Source organism: Tripterygium wilfordii, chromosome 9 (genome assembly GCF_013401445.1).
Source record: "Tripterygium wilfordii isolate XIE 37 chromosome 9, ASM1340144v1, whole genome shotgun sequence".
Taxonomy (NCBI): domain Eukaryota; kingdom Viridiplantae; phylum Streptophyta; class Magnoliopsida; order Celastrales; family Celastraceae; genus Tripterygium; species Tripterygium wilfordii.
The window spans coordinates 2,973,597-2,994,500 of NC_052240.1; the positions used below are offsets into that span (position 1 = coordinate 2,973,597).

The window sequence follows — 20,904 nt, forward strand, 5'->3', positions numbered from 1 at the left end:
GGTGTAAACTATGCTCTTATATAATATTCATGAATAAACAGTAGATTGACATTGTCTGATCGTCTCAAACACTAAAAACGATCCTGGATACGGCAACTTGAGACAAATCTCGGAACATAAACCAGCCAATACGCCAATATTGACGGTGAAATCGATCATCGCCTGGGGATGATCCTGGCCTGCCAACAATAATATGTATGTATATATATATATATATATATATATATATATATAGATATAGATACAGTCTTGGACTAGGGGGCTGATTATCATAGAGGCTTTTACAGTTAAAAGAGTTTTACAATTTATACAATATTAAGCTTCATGGATTTAGTCTTGCAACCGCAGCTTTTGCTATTCCTGACCATCTTCCTTAGCTCTTGCTATTTTCTGTACAGACGCATGTCCTCTGGTGCCAGAAAATTGCCTCCCGGGAGCTTAGGATGGCCGATAATTGGCGAGACCATCGAATTCCTAACCAAGAAGCCGGAGAACTTTGTTGGCGAAAGAATGAACAAGTACTCCTCGGATGTGTTCTAGACAAATATACAAGGGGAGACGACTGCTGTCTTTTGTGGTCCTGGGGGCAACAAATTTGTGTTCCACAATAAGCAGAAGCTTCTCAAAGTCTGGCATCCACATAGCATGCAGAAGCTCTTCTACACTCAGAAACTGCAGCAGCAGGCTCCGGCTCCAACTCCAACTCCAACTCCACCTCCACCTGAAGCAGCAGGGAAGAAAGAAACAAAGCAGTCTGCGGGTTTCTTTGCACCAGAAGCATTAATGAGGTACTGGATAAGATAGATTTGATCACACAGTACCATCTGAAGACACTCATGGGAAGGGAAAGAAGTAAAAGTATTCCCCCTTGCCAAGACCTACACATTGGCATTGGCTTGCCAGTTGTTCTTGGGACTGAATGACCCTGAGAGAGTAGCAAAACTAGTAGGCAAGTTAGATGAACTGAATCAGGGAATGTGGACAATGTCTTGGAATATTCCAGGGACACCATTTCATCGTGCAAAAAAGGCCGCTGTTTCTATTTGCGATGCTCTTCGACAGGATAATCAAGAAGAAGTTTGCTGCCATGGCAAGTGGGGCTCAAATGAATGACTTACTAGCACACATGATCAGAACAGACCAGGAGAGCCAGTTCAAGTCCCCTGCTGACATTGCTGATTCAATGATGGGATTGATTTCTGCTGGCTATAGCGCTGCGGCTGTGGCTCTGACATTCTCAATCAAATACGTTGGAGAGAGACCAGATATCTACCAAAAAGTTCTCTCAGGTAATTAATTATTCACTAAGTTTTATGAGTTCTATTCTTCAAACTAACAAGCTTATCCATTTGATAAGAACAACCGGAGATCAAATCGTCAGAAGGCTATGGTGAAGTCCTTGATTGGGATTGCTTACAAAAAATGAACTACAGATGGAGTGTAGTATGCGAAACCATGCGAATCACAGCACCTCTGCAAGGAATGTTCAGAGAAGCCATAACTGATATGACATATGCTGGTTTCACCATTCCAAAAGGGTGGAAGGTACACTACACTATTCAGAAGTTTATTAAGAAATTAGTACTCCTAATCATGTGAATGTAAAATCATTTTTAATTTGCAGATTTATTGGACAGTTAGTTCGACAAACAAGAACCCAAACTACTTTCCGGACCCTGAAAATTTCGATCCTTCAAGGTTTGAAGAAAGACAAGCACCATATACATTTGCTCCATTTGGAGGAGGACCGAGAATGTGCCCTGGAAAAGAGTGTGCCAGGGTTGTGTTGCTGACTTTCCTACACAATGTTGTGACAAAATTTAACTGGGAGGTCTTATTTCGAGATGAGAAAGTAGTTGGAGACATGGCACCTGCACCAGAACCTAGGGCTTCCAATCCGACTCCATTCGCGCAATTGATCAGTGCTTGCCCTTTTTTCCTTCAAAACCATCGAATGTTTTACTCTCTTTCAATGTATAATCCTTGATGATATAATAATAATAATCTGTTGCCAACCCTTCTGGTTTGCTGCAAAATCTAGATGATAAAAGCATAAATGGTATTAAATGGGCCTTTCATAGGCCCAAATAGAGTTTTCATGTGTATAAATAAGTAATAAGTCAGGCACAAGGCCCGTCTTTTTGTTAAGAGTGGCCTGGATCAATTAATAAATCGTGTTCTTTGTTTGCTACTTAGCGTGTTAATTAACTGGGCCTCTTCGAACTTCGTAGGCCCAAGGAGTGAATGTTGTCAGAAGCCCAATCTTTTCTTCTGTTTTTTTTTTCCTAGAAGCCCAATCTTTTCTGAAGACAAAGAAGGCCCAACATTATGCCTTACAGTGATTCTGGTTTAGCATCTGTGGTCATAGTGTCACGTGAGGCTCGACTGAAATGTTTTCTTGCAAACATATTTGCACGTGCCGGAATCCATTCAAGTGGGATCCGATGCATAAATTATGGTTTCATGATGAATTTGATTGCAAAATAGCCGTTACTCATCTGGGAAAAAAAAACATCATCATATTCATATTGAAAACTCATATTTTTGATATTTCAATTATCACCGTACGGCACCGTTTTTAAGCAAAAAGTAGAAGCTTGTATTTTCACCTTAAAATTAGGATTTGTCGCAAAAAAGTGGTAGATTGTATTGATATATAAGAATTGTTAACTTCTATGGATAGTTTCACTTTCCAACTATCAACAACACGTTTTATTGGAGGAGAACGTCTCGTAGTAACTTTGTAGTTAAGTGTGGTGATTCTGTGAGAACACTCTATTGAAATGGGTGTCTATTGGGAATGTAAAACCATGCGGATTCGATGTAACAATCTAAAATAGACAATATTATTGATGTGTATTGGATTGAAATTCTAATAAAGAATAAAATTAACTTATCTTGCTCGGATAATCACAAAAGAAGAATTTGACCAAATTTAAAAAAAATAAATTGAAAGAGAATAAGAGGTGGGTGTGGGTCAATAAATTATAGCAAAGAGGGCACATGGGGAGATTGTCATCAATTGCAATCAAAGTGAAAGTGATTCTAATGATGTTGGATTCACCATCTTTTGAGACCTCTTAGGAACCCTAACGACTATATTATAGGAAAAAAAGAAGTATAACGATAACATGCATGTCCCACCAAATTGACAAACACATGTATATATAAATATACCCCATCATGTAAGTAAACAAAAAGTTGGTGCATTCATGAAGACCGTAAAGAAAGAAGAGTACTAATATTGTTCCTTATTTTAACATCCAATGTGGCACTTGAATTAATGAACCCGAGTTATTCATTAATTATTAATGTAAATGTAGGATTCACTAAACATCTAACGTGTGGTGTAATTGGGGGGTTAAAATGAGAGCAAGAGATTGGGGACAAAACATTTTTTACGAAAGAATAATGAGATGTCAAAGTATGTATATAATTAATTACTTTGAGAAGTATAGTAATTTTATATCATTGTTGTGTTATATATATATATATTCACAGGGCACCAAGACTCCATTTCCTCTGGGTTTCCTGGTGCAGTTTAAAGAAAAAAAGAAAAGATTTTGCAGTGAAAAACAAGAAGCAGTAATCACACACCGCCCCACTTGCACTTTAATTTGCTACAGAAAGTTCTGATTTTTAACATGGTGAGGCACTCTTTTGAGGGCCAAATCGTGGGATCAATAGGTCAAAAATCGATAATACAGATATATTCCTAAAACCATTCTTCACATTAATTCATGCTTTGATTTATCTAACTAAAATCAGTGAAGCGGGTTAGATGATTGGGTGCATATGCCAATGGCAGTCATGTTTTCGTTTATTTGGCACTAGGAGACAGAACCCAACAGTGGGAAAAGGAAAAAAACAAATAAAACGTTCATCTCTGATCTCTCTTAATTTGTCTTCTTTTTTTATAAACAAAACGTTCAAATTCACACCACCCAAGAAAGTTGCAGATTCTTTATACAGTTCAGCTATTTAATACTCTCTCTACTTACTCTGTCTCTCTAAAAAGTGTGCGATAGCCAAAAGGAGACCTCTTCACAATAAAGATTAAAGAAAGAATTCCAGTGTTCTTCCACATTCCCCTTCTCATCAATGGGGGCTTAATGGGTTATTGCACTTTTGCTCTGCAGCTGTTCAGGGTTTCCACAGGAGGGTCTTTTTGGCTTTGTGGTTTTCTTCAATTGGCGACTGCTTGAGCATGGTTTGCTGAGAAGAAGTTCTCTTCCGTGTGTTTGATTTCTGGGTTTGGTTTTTCGGTTTCACTCTTCGAAATGAGGAGGAGTATTAGTTGGTTGTATTTAGTGGTGGTGCTTTGCTTGGGAATTATAGTGGGGACTCTATGTCAGGATTTCTCAGATGATGAAACTTCTGCTATTTACATTGTCACTCTTAAACAACCTCCTGCTGCACATTACTTTGGAGAAGAGCTCAAGACGAGAACCCGTGGGTTCAAACACGCTGGTTCTGGGAGACTGACCAGATGGGACAAACCAAGGTACTAAATTTATGTCCTTTTTTTTCGTTTCCTTTTAAATAGGTATTGAAATTTGCCATTTCTGCTTCAAGCTGGAATTGATTTTGTATGCACTGCAACTCTTGGTAACTGTTTGAGTGGTTGTTGTTGGCTATTTGACGAGGGCTTCTGGTTTCATGCGATACATGGTTGGCAGTATAACTGTATAAGCAAAATGTTGAATCCACATTTTCTTGTTATCTACTTTTAAGGTATCTCAACTGTTACTTAATCGTCTCATCACTCATGGGGTCCTTACAAACCTCTCTGTGGGGTTCTTTTTGTGGTACAAGAATATGAAATATCCATTTTATTGCAAACTATTTTTCGGAAGCTTATAATATTACTTTTTCTCTTCATGTTCTTTTCTGTAGTTACCGTATACTATGTTTCATTTCTATGTTTGGTATGATAGATTTTCTTTGTTAATGCGATTATTGCTAGGGCTGTAATGCGATTAGTGATTTTAACAACCATATTTTTTGTCCATGATTTTTTTTAAGTTCATAATTTTTCTCTTTCTGCATTTCATGACTTTTACACATGATTGATCCAATTTATTTTGAAGAAAAAAAGAGTGAAATTTCTTACTTGTTGGGTAATAGGGTTTATGCTTTACCCAACAAACTGTTTCCTCATGTTTCTCTTTTTATTTCAAAGCTTTAGCCCTTTTAGGTTTTGCGAATAAATAACAGCTTGCTCAAATGCCTGTGCTTTTGTTTATGTTTTTTTCTAAATGTAGGAATACATCAAGAACTGATAGGAGGTCTGGTTCGTATATCGCTCGAGTTCATGATTCATTACTGAGGAGGGTATTGAGGGGGGAGAAATATCTGAAGCTGTACAGTTATCACTACTTGATCAACGGATTTGCAATTCTTGTTACCCCACAGCAGGTTTGTTATATTCATCATCATCATTTGTCATTATGCTTTCAATATAATTATGCCGGTAAATCCATTGGCGGTGTCCTATTTTTTTTGGGGGGAGGGGGTGTTCAATTCCTTGTTAATGCGTGTATGTATATGCCCTCCTTTCGCTGTACATTTTCTTTTCATTTCATCTCTTTGTTAATTATTTTATTTTATTGTTACTAGTTGTCTGTAGCCTCTTATTGCATTACAAGTCAAAACAAATTCAACATCTTGTGAATAAGCACTCGTATTCTTTCACAGACAAAATTTTGCTTTTTTTAGATTCTAATCTCGTTACATTGATGAATTTTTAAGGTAGAGAAGCTTTCAAGGAGGAAAGAAGTGGCAAATGTGGTTTTGGATTTCTCTGTTAGAACTGCAACCACCCATACTCCTCAGTTTCTGGGTCTTCCGCAAGGGGCATGGGTACAGGAAGGCGGATATGAAACTGCTGGAGAAGGAATTGTGATTGGTTTGGTTGATACTGGGATTGATCCTACTCACCCTAGCTTTGCAGATGATATATCTGATCGCTCTTACCCAGTCCCTTCTCACTTTTCTGGTAACTGTGAGGTCACACGGGAGTTTCCATCTGGCTCATGCAATAGGAAGCTTATTGGAGCTCGGCACTTTGCGGCATCTGCTATAACCAGAGGAATATTCAATTCTACCAAGGATTATGCATCGCCATTTGATGGTGATGGCCATGGCACGTGAGTGTCTTGTTGCATACTTCATGTGCTAGACTTGTATTTTGTGCAAATTGCTGTGCCTGTGTCTGATTTCTCAATGTCGGGTCTATTACAGTCATGTCTTTTGCTCTTTGTTGTAATGACTCACCACCATACCGAGTCCTACCCTCTAATTGAATTTTTTTTCTTCTGCTATATGATTCATGTTTTTGAGTGATGACTGCTGGTTTATCCTCGAGCCCTTCTGTATCTGATGTACAGCAACGCCATCAACATTAACTGTTAGAATATAATATATTACTTAATAGATGGTGTGGGACTAAGGGGGAAGGCAATGTGCGCAATTCCTAGTTAATAAAGATGTGCCTTAAACAAAGGTTGCTAGAGATAGTTTCCTGGGTAGAATTGATTCAGAGAAAACCAATATGCAGCTGATGCAATTGGGTTTGGATTAAGTTTCTTCCGTTCAGCCAAACTTGAAATGATGTCTCTAGTAGTTTGAAATGGTTGTAGATTTAGTTTGATTGTAGCTTTCATGTTTAGACTTGCTTTTGAAATAGCTTAATTATCTACCTGATTGTATTCAGAGGCAATATAGTATGTATTCATGTGCTATGGAAAAACAGTCTTCCATAAATTATGATTTTGTGTTATTATTTTAATTCTTAAAAATGCATGTAATACAGGCACACCGCTTCTGTAGCTTCAGGAAACCATGGAATTCCAGTGGTAGTTGCTGGGCATCACTTTGGAAATGCAAGCGGGATGGCTCCTCGTTCACAGTAAAACTACCAATACCTTCTAATGTTTCAAATTAATGCAGCAATTGTAGCTCATGACTATTGCCATCCAAACCAACACCATGACACTAGAGAAAATTTCTCTTTGCAGAGAGCTCGTTGAGTTTTTTTTTGCAGACATATTGATCCATAAGATGGCTCATACAAAGTTATACTTAATCCGTCGTTAAAAAATTTAATGCTCTTTTACCATGCCATTGTCACCATTGATTCCTGAACATAATTTTTCTGATCCATTATTTCTTGAATTGGTTCTTTAAGTTATTCAAGTGGTTGTTTCTTTTAATACCATCACCGCCTAGTCATTTTATGCTACCTTCGCCCTTGCTCTTTCGAAGGAGCTCTATTACTCCTGTTCTCCTAGTCATCAATTGTAGCGCAAAGCATTAAGTATCATGACTGCCAGAAACTGTAAGGGGCGTATGATTCCCTTTCTCAAGAGGCTTTCATATTTCTATTATGTTTCACTTGAACATGTGTACTTCAGTATTTATTCAGGGATACATTTATTAATGGTATGTCCATTCTCTTCCAGTATAGCTGTATACAAGGCATTATACAAGAGTTTTGGAGGGTTTGCTGCAGATGTTGTTGCTGCTATAGATCAGGTACATATGATTTACTTTTGGTTTGTCCCATGCAAGTTATATTCCGTCCCCATGACGATGTGCTAGCTAGTGAATTATAAACCTGAACTGCTGGTGCTTTTGTAACATATCGTATGTGAATTCTCCTTATTCCATGCCCAATCAAGGACTGGTGGGCATAAGTTACTGTTGATCGCTTCTTAATGTTGGCCCTGTTGGTATGACTGGAACCTTCTGACTTTTTTCTCTCTGGAAATTCCCTTGCTCTGTTTGCCCCCTTTCAGCTTCTATCTCCGATTTTGTGATTTTGCATTTCTTGTTCATCTTCTGCTTACTTCCCTATTACGCATTTTATTCTTCTGCAGTTTTTTCAATAGAAATAAAAGATTTGTTGGGTCATTACCCAAATCAATTATGCTTCTTAGTGAGGTATTTTAATCAGACGTGCATTTTCATTGCATTTGCAGGCAGCACAGGATGGGGTTGACATTGTAAACTTATCTATTACACCCAACAGACGCCCTCCTGGTATTGCAACATTTTTTAATCCCATAGACATGGCTTTGCTATCAGCTGTAAAGGCTGGCATCTTTGTTGTGCAAGCAGCTGGCAATACTGGACCATCGCCTAAGAGCATTGCTTCCTTCAGTCCCTGGATCTTCACAGTTGGTGCTGCCTCACATGACAGAACATATACTAACTCTATAGTCCTTGGCAACAATGTAACCATTCACGGGGTTGGACTTGCACGTAAGTCTTACTTCTTGAATTGATTGCTCCGTTTATACTCTTTTTATTTTGAGTGGGATTATCAGAAGAATAATGAGATTCATAATTTGTTATATTCATTGTACAATGTAGCCTGTGGAAGAATGAAAAAATAAAATGGAAAGAAAATAAATGATGTCAAAAGTGATTTGAAGTAGATTATGTTAATAATTAATATTCCAGGTGATTGCAGCATGCATGACTACTAACTAGATGCGAATTATGAAAATTGCAATTTCAAATAGTTCAGTCCATAACTTTCCTTATCATTGTTATTATTCAGGTTCATATTGCTTTCTGCCCATTAAATTTGCTGATATGTTACTTATTGCTGTGTAACAAACTGTATTGCTAGCAAGTTAGTAATACACCGTTTTTTTCAGCGGGAACACACAAAGATAAAATGTACACGCTTATTTCTGCACTTGATGCTCTGAACAATGAAACAACAATTGCTGATGATATGTATGTGGGTGAATGCCAAGACTCCAGTGGATTTGATAAGAATATGGTCCAGGGAAACCTCTTAATCTGTAGCTATTCAATTCGGTTTGTGCTTGGCCTCTCCACCATCCAACAGGCTTCAGAAACAGCCAAAAACCTCAGTGCAACTGGTGTAGTGTTCTACATGGATCCTTTTGTTATTGGTTTTCAGCTTAATCCAACTCCAATCAAAATGCCCGGCATTATTATTCCATCCCCAGATGATTCCAAGGTGCAGGTTCTTTGTGTATTTTCTATGCCTGCATGCAGAAATTCTTAAGTTTTTCTCTTAGACTAGAATGGTTTTTCTCTTAGAAGTATGGTGCTGTGCATTTAAAATTTTTCTTTACCTTTTTTATCTTTTCATTAATTAACTTTTCATGATTTGAGTTGCAGATTCTACTTCAATACTACAATTCTTCTTTGGAGAAGGAGGGACATACAAAGAAAATTGTCAGATTTGGGGCAGTTGCAAGCATTTCAGGAGGACTTAAAGCGAACTACAGTGTCTCTGCTCCAAAGGTAATGTATTATTCTGCTAGAGGGCCAGATCCTGAAGACAGTTTTCTCGATGATGCCGACATCTTGAAACCAAACTTAATTGCTCCTGGAAATCTTATATGGGCTGCTTGGAGCTCGCTTGGTACAGACTCATTTGAATTCCAAGGTATGTTAATATAATCACATTACAACAGCTGAACGATGATTCCTTGCAGCATGTGGCAAGATAATTGTTTTGTGAACATATCTAACACAATCAACTGATAATTTGTCCCATAATACTATAGGTGAGAGCTTTGCAATGATCTCTGGAACAAGTATGGCCGCTCCTCATGTTGCTGGGCTTGCTGCGCTGATAAAGCAAAAGTTTCCCAGTTTCACTCCTGCTGCCATTGGTTCTGCACTCTCTACAACTGCTTCTCTACACGACAAGAGTGGTGGACCAATAATGGCTCAGCGTGCCTATGCCAATCCTGATCAGAATCAATCTCCCGCAACACCGTTTGACATGGGCAGTGGTTTTGTGAATGCAACTGCTGCTCTTGATCCTGGTCTCATTTTTTATGCAAGTAAGTCCTTTGCATTTAGAGATACTATTTTTTTTCCTGCAAGAGAGTTTACCTTGCTCCGAGAAATCATTTATTCTAATAACTGTTTATTTTTTAAGTATCAGTCCTAGTGTAAGCACTGATTGTGACTTTACACTGATGAAGCATCAACGATAAAGAAAAAAGAAGCTCTAGGAATTGGAAAGGTAAATTCATGCAAAATACATAACTAGAGAAGTTTCATAAGCTTAACATATGCAGTGGTGATGAAGTGGCACTCCCTTGGGGCCCTTCTTAAGAGAGTAGACTTTCAGACCATGTTTGTGCGACATTCATAAATATCTAACATACATTCTGCATTGATGGTCCTTGACTACAAAACGCATATACACGTATGGCCAAGCATGTACTATATGCACTGACCATGTGTATAAATATCAGGTTCAAATCCATCTGTACCGCAAAGGCTGTGTTAGACCTAGTACATCCGACACAATCAACATTTACTTTTCGCTATTCAAATGTGATCCTATCATCCTAAGCATCTCATATCTTGTTCTAAGTTTGGATGTTATGATATGGTTGTCGTAGGTTATGATGTCTACATGTCGTTTCTTTGTGGCATTAATGGATCTGCTCCTGTGGTCTTGAACTACACTCGCCAGAACTGTTGGGTTTATAATTCAACCATTAGTGGTGCAGACCTGAACTTGCCTTCGATCACAATTGCGAAGCTGAATCAGTCTAAAACAATCCAAAGAGTAGTGACTAACATTGCCTGCAATGAGAGTTACGTTGTTGGATGGAGTGCTCCTTATGGGGTGTCTGTCAAGGTGAGTCCTACTCATTTCTTCATTGGAAGTATGGAGAAGCAGGTATTGAATGTTACTCTTAACGCAACACTTAGCAGCTCGGCTGCTAGCTACGGAAGGATAGGGCTTTTTGGAAATCAAGGTCATGTTATCAACATTCCATTGTCAGTTATTTTGAAAATCTCCGCAAATAGCACTAACAGTAACTGATGAATGAATAACTTGTGTTTCTTCCCCACCAACTACCACATCTGCTCCGTGATCTATGATTTGGTGTTCATTCGGTTTTTGTGCGTGTCTCACTAGCTAAATGTATTAACCAATTTTTTCATTCATTATGATGCAAAAGTATCGAGCATTCTGTATGTAGATACAGTGATTGAGTAATAATTCTTGAAGCTTTGTCCTCCCTCTCTCCCTCCCTCCCTCCCTCCCTCTCTCTCGAATAAATTCTGTACAGATTATATGGTCGAGAACAATGACTTCATCAAGGTTCTGTATTCTGATAAATTACTACTGGGAATTTTTGTTCTTCCATTTAATTGTTTCTCAAAGGAATGCATACCATTCATGTCATAATATTATTTATTATTGACAAGAAGGATATTAGAGCTACAAATGGGCACACACATGCACTTTCTTTTGTTAATCCAATGAAGTCGCTCTCATGGAGTGCCTTGTACTGCATTCATTGAAGGAGAAGAGCTTGAAAATCCTATCAATCCTGGTGGCACCATAGGCAGAGAAGAAAGAGAAGGTATGAATGGTATAAAAGGAAAAGGAGGAAATGGTTTGGGGAGGGTAGGAAAGCCAGGGAATGGAAAATTCACCACTACAGAACTGACAGGAGGAGGTGGAGGAGGTGTCAGTACTGGTTTTGGGTCTTCAAAAGTTGGAAGTGTTGGTAGCATTGGAGTTTCAGGTGTTTGAAAACTTCTTGTTTTCAAGTCCCGAAAGGCAGAGCATATGTTGGAGCTGCAGAGTGAAAGCAGAGTAAGGAAGTGGAGGAGGCCAAGCCTAGAAGCCATAACTAACTATTTTTCACTTTCGAGTTCTTGCAATGGTGAAATGGATGGAGGAGTTTATATAGGGAATTGGGTGTTTTTTTTTTTGAATGGCTGCATAGTTGTTAATTTGCCTGGTGTGGTGTTTGATCTGCTCTGGACCTAATTACTTGGAGAAGTTTTGTGTGTGTTGACTAGCTTAGTCAATTAAGGTTAGTATTAATTAAGTACGTTCCAGCACACAAACATGGGGGAATTGGTGTAAGGTGAAGATAGTGCTCTGTTTCTGGGAACAAAAAGTTGCTGATTGCTTGAATCCCATTCATTTTCTTTAGTAATTTAATCATCACCTGTCCAGCTTCAGTTCCATAGCAATGGCATTGTTACCAATTGTAGAGATTATTCACCATTTCTTCTATGCATCGGACGGATTTTGCTGTGCTGTAAAATTCACATCTCCTGTCACAGTTCATCTTGAAACTTGGTATCAGCAGAACTTCCAGAAATGAATTAATTTGGCAATGCACATACCAGCCATGAAACTAAAGATGGCAAGAGAAGAAAGCATTTTAAAGCAGAATGAAAGGAGGGACTTGTATTTCTTATAGTTTAGTAAATTCCCTACATGTACTAGGATTCATCCTATCGAAACGCAGCATCTACGTTATTGAGTCGGGTTACAGCAAATATTTCTGCACAACTCCTGCTCATCTTATGAATTTTCCAAAAAAAATTGGTTAACCGATGTTGAAATGAAATGCTTCATCTACCCATGAATCTGACTGTACTCTTTACTTACCTACGCCTTTTCTCCATCTCTTCAGTCAATGTTCTGTACGCGGCTCTCCATTCAGCACTTCGTGCCTCACTGCAGAAAATTTTATGCATTATCTTTAGTTCTTCAGGATTTGCCTTCCTGAATAGTTGTTGCAGTGCTAGCCGCTTATTCTCGCCCACCAAATGTTCATCTTTTAGAGCGGGATTATTCGGACCTGCCTTGGTCAAATGGAAACCAAAAAGCTTTGCATCTTTTTGCACTGCAGAGAAAAGTCGATCAGATAGGTGATGGTTGACTGCACTTGAACCGGATGATGTAGCAATCCTGTCTTGCCAGTACCGGCTGCTCAGGTGGCCGGGATCAAGAGCCTCGATAGCCTAAAGGTTACATAGATTGAAAAATCCGATACCAATGTCAATAACCAATGCACGCCATGGAACGACAGAAAGTTATTAAAGATTGTTTTATTCCCATAGACATTTACACGTTACCAGCAAGAACATGAGCTTCTATCAAGTAGATGAGAGAGCATATATCTATATCGTTACTTACTACGCCAAGTCCGAAGGGGTAAAAGGACATAATCATGCCAAAAACAGATGAATTAACAAACGTGATCTTCTTAGCCATAGCCTATTATTTTGCTGCTTAATCTTTTTAGTCCAAGCATAATGAGAAGCCCATAGAAGAAATTAGAAAAGAAATTTAAAGAGAATCACAGTATTTTATGTTTTGGTTTCATTTTTCTGCAAAAGCCAAATTCAAAAACTTTTTTGATTATCTAAACATTTTGATGAGTATCTAGCTTAAAAGTATGAGAATGCAGAGAGGTTCTAGGATGGTTAGTCTTACCTTGCCTAATTAAAAGAGCTAAACAACACTATTCCCCTTACATCTTTTCATGATTTTGTAGGTACTGAGGTACAGGACAATATTTATATAATTTTCCTGAGATTGAGTTCACAGTAAAGTAAATTAATCTAATTGGAACGCTAGAAACGAATATGTGAACCAATAGCTGGACTGAAGGCCATGGAGTAGGTTTACCGCAATAATAGGCGGTGAGAGAAACCCAAACATTTCAAGTCCATTAATGCTCTGCACGGCTTGCAAAGGGGGCAGATCTCTTTCCCATGAGTTTTTACGCCGTACAATTTCTTTATTTACTTGCTGCAACACCATTTCCCAACACTTCTCTGCAGAGGCAGCTGTGAAGCTCTCATTTGGATGTTCTTCTAAAGTAACCTGAAATTTATGGTAGGAAATAACTCAAATAAGAGAAGGCATACATAGCGCAAAAGTAATAACAACGATAATGATAAAGAATAAGTGAATAACAAACCCATAAACTTAAAAAAAGCTAGAAAAAAATAAAAAAACAAAAACAGAAAAGCAGCTACTATAGCATCTACAGTGAAGAGAACAATAATTTAAATACTCTTGCATCAAGATTATTGGTCTGTATGTGTTATGTGCGTGTGCCGCAAACGTGCATGTGTCTTCTGCCATGACTACTATCTGAGCCCATTAAGGAATGAAAGAGATGGCGAAAAAACTTGCAAATGTGTTCAAACTTTGATTTAAACCCCGTGGAGTGGAACTGAACTCTCACAGCTTTAGTGAAACACCAATTGCTGGAAACAAGAAAGTATAGTGAAACAGCTTGTTGGACCAAGCAAGCCAAGCTTGAATATGGCTCTTAGGTCATTCCTGAACACTAGAGCACGTTTTTTTTGAAAAAGAAAACAATGCGGTAAAACCAACCTTAAACAGAGGCCCAAGGAACCCAGCATCCAGCACTTCGGAGATATAGCTACAAACTTTTGCTGGATTATGCACACTGAAATACTTAATGCGGCTTTTAAATCCTGTGAAATTCAACCAAAATCAGAGGAATATAGTTGTTCTCCCATAGGCAGAAAAGAAAACTAATTGTCTTACTGCAACCTACCTTTGGGGAATATAGCCTGTGAATTGCACCATGGCTTCCCAGACATGACAGATCCAAAATTTAAAGGTACAACAGAAAAATCCAGCCTTCCTACAAGGTAGCTTTGATCAGCGACCTTTACATCTGAGATATTGACGACATCAGATCTCAACAATTTGTTTGATGATGCCACTGAATTTTCTATTGGAACCAAAAGATCAACCCCAAACAACTTTTTTCCACCATTTGAACAGCCATGCCTAACAACTCCTGAAAATGAAGATAAGTTTCTATTTCTTTCATGAGATTCAGATGAATTCAAATCGCAATCAAGCACAATAATATCTATTTGTTTTGTTGAGTTCGAACTGCAAATTTTCTTTTGCTTGCACACTGACATTGGTATCTCCTTTGAGATAGCTTTGTTATCACAGCTTTCAGATACATGCAGCACTCCACTTTCATGATCAGCAGAATCAACATCAAGATTCAAATCGGGACATCCTAGTTTCCCCGCCTTTACTTCTTCGCCCTTTACCAGATCATTATTTGAGGTGCTGACATGGCTATCAATAGTGACATGAGACGCACTTGAAGTTTGGAGAGCTGACTGGACTTCTTCTGACAAAACATTACTACTTGAACAAATAGGAGCAGAAGTTTCCATAACGTCTTGTACAACAGGAGAACATGACAAACTTTGTTTCTCATGTCTGAATGACTCTCTTTTTGCATCCAGCTTATCTGCAGGCACACCTTTTTCGTTGACAGAAATCATTCCAGGATTTTCAGATGCCCAAACTTTTAAAGCATCTAAACTGCCCTCCAATGCTTCAACTAGTGTGTTTAACTCATCCACAGTGTATCGGAGAAGGACATATCTGTGTTTTACGTCACATGAACATAAAAGATTTGCATGTTTAAGACAAGCAAATTGGTCAGCGGAGCACCTGCAGCTGGTAGCAGATAAGTGCAAATCATAATAGCACCAGAAGCATTCTCTCTCACTTTCCAAATCGAAATCTTTTTCCATCTTCAGGAATTTCACATGAGCTGGAAGGCACTTTACCCTCTCCTCCTCCATCTGCACCCTTCTCTGTTGAAGTGCAAAAATCAGAATAGAAATAGTATCTCAACTTAGCATAAGTAAATTATTCACCAATAAAAGAACATACATGATTTCATATGCAACCATATCTTCCAGATGTTCATGATACAGTAGAGAGAGAGAGAGAGAGAGAGAAGTAACTTCACCTTAACAGCCCGTGTGAGCATCCCATCCTTCCCGCAGACACTTTTCCACCCCAAACTTACTGTTGTTTCCCTTCCCAAAACTGACAGCTCCCAAAGAGCTTTGACAGCTTCCTGAGCTGATCCCAATAGAAGCTTATCATGTGATATTGATGTCTTGCGACGCTGCTCGCTGTAAAGCTCAACTGCATGTTGTCCATGCGCTAACCAATCAACTGGAGCGACATTTACTGCCTCTGCGCAATTAAAGCCACAGTTAAAGCCAGAGTGGTACGCCCTTGGAAAGGTAAGAACAAACTCCCCAGAATGCTGAACGGCACGATATACTGGTACACCTTCAGCTTTTAGAACTGAAGGAGATAGTTGAGTAACCTGCCCAGCAAAGATGAAAACCATAAATTTCATCCCGTAGATATGCTCACATATATATGTAGGATTTCAAATAGCTAAACTCATTGAAATATCTGGAGGGATACATGTAATGGATTGGTGACAAACTGATCAAAGCTATAGATGTAACCAGCCAAAAGAAGCAGCCAGATCCGCGAAGATGAAGAAGAAAAGCTATGATCAAACTCCATTTGTTAAAACTAAACAAGACCTAATACCAAACCTGGAGGGGAGCTACATAAAGATCTTCTCCATTCAGTTATATCCTGGAAAAAATGTATATCATGAATCAAATACTTTTCTGCCTCCATCCATACAGTATAGACAAGAATTCACATCCCTCTCCCTTCCATATTTACTCTATGATAATCAATATCACGTGCTCTGATCCATGAACTAAAGGTTTACATGACATGACCAGACTGAGAAAGAGGACTATAAGACTATAAGTTTGAATTTAATGAAATTTCTATCATTAACCTCCTTCAAAGCCAGCTGACTTGACTGTAGAATCATTAGACAACTGAATACCGATCCTTTTCATTTTGTTATTCTAATATCATATATTTGTTTGAGCTTCGTACAGTTGGGTACCTGTTGCTCAAATCAAGTATAATAAGGAAGGAGTCAAGTAGATCATATTCTTACCAGTTCATGAAGTAAATGAGGTTGTTCTTCAAACAAGTAAGGTAAATGCTTTTTCATTGCATCTTCAAGAGATGAAGCATGACTTCCAGGAACTCCATACCATATCTTTGGATCACCCCAATGATGATAGTTTAGTGAATATAGATGGTGGTCCTCAACATGCTTTTCAAAAACAAAGAAATAGTATTTTAGAATTTAAATGGCAGAAAGAGTAACTTAAATTCTAGTCCTTTCTTTGTCTCCTACCATACAACGAGGAAGTAAATGCAGAATACTTTTTTTCCCCAATTACAACAATGTTCCATTCTCTATATTTGTTTGGGGGGGGGGGGGGGGTGAAGATGTAGGAATTTTTCATCTACTCACAAATATGTCAACGTACCCAGCAAAAAGATGAGAAGCACATTCCAACATAGAGCCATGGCACTAGAACCCCAGAGATATCACTTTCTTCGAAACAAAGAACAGAACCTGGTTGGCGTGGCAGTTTATTTAGATTCCAACCTGACACCACATATGGATCTGAGTCACTCCCAGTTACCATGGATGATGCCTTAGGAAACCCACTTCCAAATTTTCCTGTTTCTAAATCTGCCCCATAGTATACCTGCAAAATTGCAAAAATAAGCATCCTTAAAATATAAAAAAGGACATTATTCTTTTAAAGTTATACAAACAAAGACATATATAGACAAAAGAGGGGGACAAAGGTAGAAAAAGAACATTCACATACCTCAACCTCATCTGTTGGTCGTTCAATAATCCGCCAGTATTCACCTTCAATATCCTCCACAGAGGGTTCCCATTTCTTTTGATCTATTCCACGAGACACTGGATCTTCCTTAGTGTCCTTCATTCCAAAGTAACACTCTTTTAAATAACTGGCATATTTCTGAAATTCTTCAAGTGTGAAGTCTGATCCTGAATGGAATCCAAACTTCTCATCAGATTCACAGGCAACATTTTCTTTACTACCATAGTTGGCATGTCTTCTTATGCTTCCCATTCTTGAGTTCCTCCTCCGTTTTCGCTTCCGGCCTCTACACTTCTTTTTCATGGGCTCCCTGTTTTGAAGCAAATCAACCTGCTGAGTTCTAGTAGAAAATTTAGCATGTCTCCAGGTATCTTCCTCCTTAAGAGGGCAAGGTGGAGTCCAGTAAGATGGAGGGACAATCCGACATATACCAAATGATTCTGCTTGTGTACGTATCTTTGATATGTAACCAAGTGCATCTTTAAACTCCTAATGAACCAACAAAGCACCACAAAAAAGTAAAAATACTGCAGCACCAACTCAAAAATATACCAATATGGCATTTTAACACCATTTTTCTGGCAGATGTGTACCTCAACCGACGGATAAAACACAGGAGCTTCATCAATGATGGGCCTGCAAGCTCCAGATGGATCCCATCTAGCCATTATCTGATCCACATGAATGAAATCTCATTTATACATAGCATAAATGGGTCAACAAGAGAAAGCTAGGAGTTACTTGGATTCTGCTATGATCCTAAATCAGTCCATGCTGTAAACATGGAACATAAATGATCATGTTCTGAATAAATCAATGAATCTACTCGTAATTCTATATGCTCACAATGGCAGTCCAGAATTTCATGAAATAAGTTTCTTCCAGTAATACTAGAATAATTGGCATTGTCAAAACTATTCTGCATGTTATTTCATTCTGTAAGGCAATTCAAATGAACACAATCAGAGATTAAGGGATTCAACTAGCATGAACATAGCCAATAGATGAAAGCATAAAACTACATTGAACATAGATCTGGCAACTGGGGCCATGCCTATAATGTTCATTCATGTATTTTCCATAGCCAATCGATGCAAAGCACAAAACTAAACAATTACAGTTTGGATGAAGAAAGCAAAAAACTGGGACCATGAATCTACCTCTTGATTTCGAGGACTTCCCGGGCACTCAAAAGAATTGTCGCCTATCATATTGTGTTTTGATGAAGGCTCCTGCAGAACATCTTTTGTTAGAAAATCTTTGTTATTGAGTCTAAATGCGCATGCCCGTCCTTAGCACTCTTAACTGTCCACTACATATCGTCATTTATATTAATTACATTGCTGTATCATATCACATTAATCATCCCAGTCTTGAATATCTTTTTTATAAAGCATCATCAATTGACACACTTATGACCAAAGATCTGATGACAATCTCTGCACAGCAGTTGACGATCATAACAAATTCCATTATTTAGGCTGACATGGTGCAGATTATTATCCATCTGAAAAGCCAAACTACATATTTCTAATAGAAAAGGAAAAAGGAGCTGAACCATTCAAGGGAAACAACTCATATTAATGGTCAAGTCAGTATCAGCAAACAAAGAAAACAAACTGCCCGATCTGCAATCTATTCCATGAAACAGGTCAAAAATAACAAAGGAATTGAATGACATGGACAGAAACAAAATACCTAATATCAGTCAAACAGGCTATGCAAATGAAATTGTACAGATACTTCAAACAAATGGGTAAATTTCAGAAGAGAGAATCAAACCTCCTTAATATGAGATTCTGCAGCCAATTTGAACTGTTCCATTCTCTGGTTTTACTGGGTTTAAAATCAAGAATGCAATTGACAATATCTATACCGCCAAAGACGCAATCTTTTTACTGACCCATCAAAATCAATGCAGACCAGAACCCATTCATCAAAACCAATTCATCTTTCTGAAAGAAAACAAAGGCGAATCCCTAATATTTTGCATGCATAAATAGAAAAAGAAAAACAATTGACTACTTGCCCAATTTCCCAAAAAAAACTTAAAATTCTTTTTGTCTTCTCTTCTCCTTTGATCAAAACAACGTATATAAATCAACCAAATCTTAATCTTCTTTAAAAGGAAAACGAAATATCCAAGATACGGTCTTTACTTCTTATTTAAGGAGAAAACCAAGCATGCTTATTGACTTGGTAAAAAATTATGATACTTGAAACCCAATTGAAATTTTAATTGGATGAAAAATACATAAACAGAATAAAAAAGGTTGTGTTTATTTATTGATTTGTGTCTTGCTATGCAATTACCTTAGGAAAGCGAATGCCGGTAGACTCCTACTCACACGATGATGTTTGGAAAGTTACAAAATAAAGAGAGTCGGTTTTCTTTTTATTTCCATATATGCATTCAAAGCTTTTTAAAGATAACGAAAGCGAGAAAATATCGTCAAATTAAAGGAAAAAAAATAATCTATTTTCTGTATGCATTCATGCGTTTAAGAGGAGGAGAGAAGAGAGAGAAAGGGAGAGACAGAGACCTGGCGCAGTGAGACAGGAGAGAATAACGCCTCGCAGTATTAACAGAAAATCAGCAAAACCAAGCAAAAAAGACCCACAAACTTCTACTTTACAAGACCATCTACAAAACCAACAGTTGGTTATATATTGGTATTTGGGTTTTGTTTTTAGAATTGTTCTTCATGGGAATTTTATCCAACGAAAAGGAACAAAGTGAAGAAAACAAATATGTTAAAAAGGAAACACAAAAAGTGTAGATGAATACAAAGCGCAAAGACAGGACAGTCACAGCTCTATATGAGTGGCATAGTTTGACGTAATTTGAGCAGCTAAGTAAGAATATTGTTACAAAAAACATGTGATTAAATGGTTAATACATTACATTCCAACTGTAAAAAGAGGTTACAATGTATCATTCATTAACAACAATCGATTGACTTAGACATGTGTGTTTAATGTTCGATTTAAATGAAAAACATATTTTTCAACGGCATTTTAAAAAAAGGAAAGAGAATCATTCATCAACAAAAGAAAAGAATGAAGTTTTATTCTTTAAATGTTGGAACCTCCGTTGGATAAAATTTGTGTGAAGCTTAGTTGGGTGTGATTGTATTTTCTGATAGTTCCAAAGAAGGTTTTTGGCCTTTTTGGTCTCTCAATGGGCTTCTCTAAACGGAAGGGCTTGAAAGTTTAAAGTTGAAGGTGGTGCTTATGTAATTAGACTAAACATGAAGGCCTGATTGCATATTATAGAAAAAAGAGTTGTTGGGCCAGAATTAGCCCATGCTCAGCCCAATAGTGCACAATTGATGGGCCTGATATGTTCGGCCCAGCCTACTTGTTTTGTCAAATGACTGTTATGGAGTCGAAGCATTCTCATTTACTTGATGTGGGTGATTGAAATTTTGTGTTTCACATCAAACCCTTCAGAGCTAAACCCATATGCAATTATGCATAATTGTTATGTTGTTTTCTGTTTGTACAAGCAGAGCATGGGAA

At 37.9% G+C, this 20,904-nt stretch overlaps 2 protein-coding genes and 1 pseudogene across 3 annotated transcripts; 2 read left to right on the top strand and 1 right to left on the bottom strand.

Annotated features, from left to right (window-relative positions):
- The first annotated feature begins 324 nt into the window (after positions 1–324).
- LOC120005902 lies at positions 325–1,919 on the top strand (annotated as a pseudogene).
- Positions 1,920–4,003: 2,084 nt separating this feature from the next.
- LOC120005499 (subtilisin-like protease SBT2.2) lies at positions 4,004–11,034 on the top strand. The gene is made up of 10 exons (XM_038855146.1): positions 4,004–4,504; positions 5,265–5,418; positions 5,752–6,149; positions 6,815–6,910; positions 7,464–7,536; positions 7,983–8,265; positions 8,667–8,998; positions 9,163–9,433; positions 9,555–9,836; positions 10,407–11,034. Exons 1-10 carry the CDS (start codon positions 4,281–4,283, stop codon positions 10,835–10,837), a joined length of 2,544 nt encoding a protein of 847 aa, XP_038711074.1. The 5' UTR covers positions 4,004–4,280; the 3' UTR covers positions 10,838–11,034.
- Positions 11,035–12,198: 1,164 nt separating this feature from the next.
- LOC120005498 (lysine-specific demethylase JMJ18-like) lies at positions 12,199–20,168 on the bottom strand. Of its 2 annotated transcripts, none has more exons than XM_038855144.1 (12): positions 19,926–20,168; positions 19,165–19,337; positions 18,543–18,614; positions 17,976–18,053; positions 17,362–17,871; positions 17,011–17,235; positions 16,629–16,790; positions 15,594–15,962; positions 14,361–15,435; positions 14,174–14,277; positions 13,457–13,654; positions 12,199–12,786 (listed from the first exon to the last, which is right to left on the bottom strand). In XM_038855144.1, exons 2-12 carry the CDS (start codon positions 19,204–19,206, stop codon positions 12,427–12,429), a joined length of 3,195 nt encoding a protein of 1,064 aa, XP_038711072.1. In that variant the 5' UTR covers positions 19,207–19,337; positions 19,926–20,168; the 3' UTR covers positions 12,199–12,426. The 2 variants fall into 2 exon arrangements, with proteins under 2 accessions (XP_038711072.1, XP_038711073.1); XM_038855145.1 differs by lacking the exon at positions 19,926–20,168 and adding an exon at positions 19,696–19,899.
- Between the last annotated feature and the right edge of the window lie 736 nt (positions 20,169–20,904).